A 1,312-nucleotide genomic window follows, 5' to 3' on the forward strand; every position below is an offset into this window, starting at 1 on the left:
CCCCCGCCGTACATGAAACGCCGCCGGTTGACGCCCGAGCCCAAGGTCGATCCCTCGCCGCCGAGGCCGATTCCGATCGCGGCCTCGAGCGCGTCTGCACCCAACTCCTCACGGTGAGCCTCCGCCTCCTCGAGCTGCTCCATCGCCTCCATGTAGCCGCTCGTCCGTCGTTTGACAGGTGGGGGTTGTTCTAACCACGGCGCCATATCCGGCGAACTCGAGGAGCGTCGGCGAGAATGTTCAGACATTGTGTACTGACGACCTCTGGACACTGGCCTGGAGGAGGTACCCGGGTGGCCGACGAGCCTCACCTCTGCTGCCACATCCGGCGAAGAGAAGGAAGGCCCCAGCCACTCTGCCAGGGGCCCCTCCACTCGCCTGCACCTGCTCGAACCCTGAGCACTGTGCGGCGTTGCACGCTCGAGGTCGTGCATGATGTAGTAATCATTGTCTTGAGTAATGCGCTTCTCTCGACCGAGAGCGCTAGCCTCTACCCCTTCGGTCCGTCGAATCTCGGCGCGGCAGATGCGACGCCGAGGACGACTGTCCCTGACGGCGAACCTCAGTTACGAGCCGCCCTCCCCTCGAGACGCGAGGCCAGTGCACTTGGGGCCAAGCCCCACAGCGTACACCGTCCCACACGCCTCACGCGGCCTCTGGCTGGAGCGGGATCGCAAGCGAGTCCCCCAGGCCGGCGCGCGTCTTCCGAGAGAGGAGCCGGAGCGAGGGACCTCCTTAGTAAGCCGGCATGCAGGCGCAGGCGCGGCCGTTCAGAAACTTTCCCAGCCGTTGGAATGGCTGCGCTCCCGCCCCTCACCGGGCCGCGAACGGGTAGTAGACGTTGGTGCCGAGGAGGGAGGAGTCGCCGAAGGACGGGTAGTCGTCGGTCATGCGGGGGGAGGAGGAGTCGGCGAGCAGCAGGGAGGAGAAATGCCTGAGAGGGTGGGGAGGGAGGCGTGAGGCGCAAGGTGAGGGGGCGCGGGGCGCGGGGCGTGCGTGGGACGCGCGGCGTGAGGCGCAGGGCGTTGGGCGGGAGGGCGCGGGGCGCTCGAGGTTGGGGCAGGGTGTGTTTTGTGTGTCTGTATGTGTGTCTGTATGTGTCTGTGTGTGTGTGTTTGTTTGTTTGTTTGTGCGAGGGCTAGGCGGGGCAGGGCAGGGCGGCGGCGAGCGGCGAGCGGCGTCGGCGAGATCGGCGATGAAGAGAGGCGATGGTGACGTACACGGCGGCAGTGTTCACGGCAGCAGCGCCGGTGGCGGCCCCGCGCAGCGGTGGCGGCCGCCCTGAGTGAGGAAGACTGCCCTGCACAGCCTG

The 1,312-nt window shown here is 67.2% G+C and overlaps 2 protein-coding genes across 2 annotated transcripts in view; both read right to left on the reverse strand.

Annotated features, from left to right (window-relative positions):
• EMIHUDRAFT_237643 (hypothetical protein) overlaps positions 1 to 152 on the reverse strand; it is a gene marked incomplete at both ends in the record, with an annotated part of 2,907 nt that extends 2,755 nt beyond the window's left edge. The window contains one exon of the mRNA XM_005777891.1: positions 33 to 152. Within this exon, the coding sequence (XP_005777948.1) occupies positions 33 to 152 (120 nt within the window). The remainder of the gene's footprint in view (positions 1 to 32) is intronic.
• Positions 153 to 566: 414 nt separating this feature from the next.
• Positions 567 to 1,312, reverse strand: part of EMIHUDRAFT_237644 (hypothetical protein) — a gene marked incomplete at both ends in the record, with an annotated part of 2,385 nt that continues 1,639 nt past the window's right edge. Inside the window, one exon of the mRNA XM_005777892.1 lies at positions 567 to 654. Within this exon, the coding sequence (XP_005777949.1) occupies positions 567 to 654 (88 nt within the window). The remainder of the gene's footprint in view (positions 655 to 1,312) is intronic.

Source organism: Emiliania huxleyi (assembly GCF_000372725.1).
Source record: "Emiliania huxleyi CCMP1516 unplaced genomic scaffold EMIHUscaffold_253, whole genome shotgun sequence".
NCBI lineage: Eukaryota > Haptophyta > Isochrysidales > Noelaerhabdaceae > Emiliania > Emiliania huxleyi.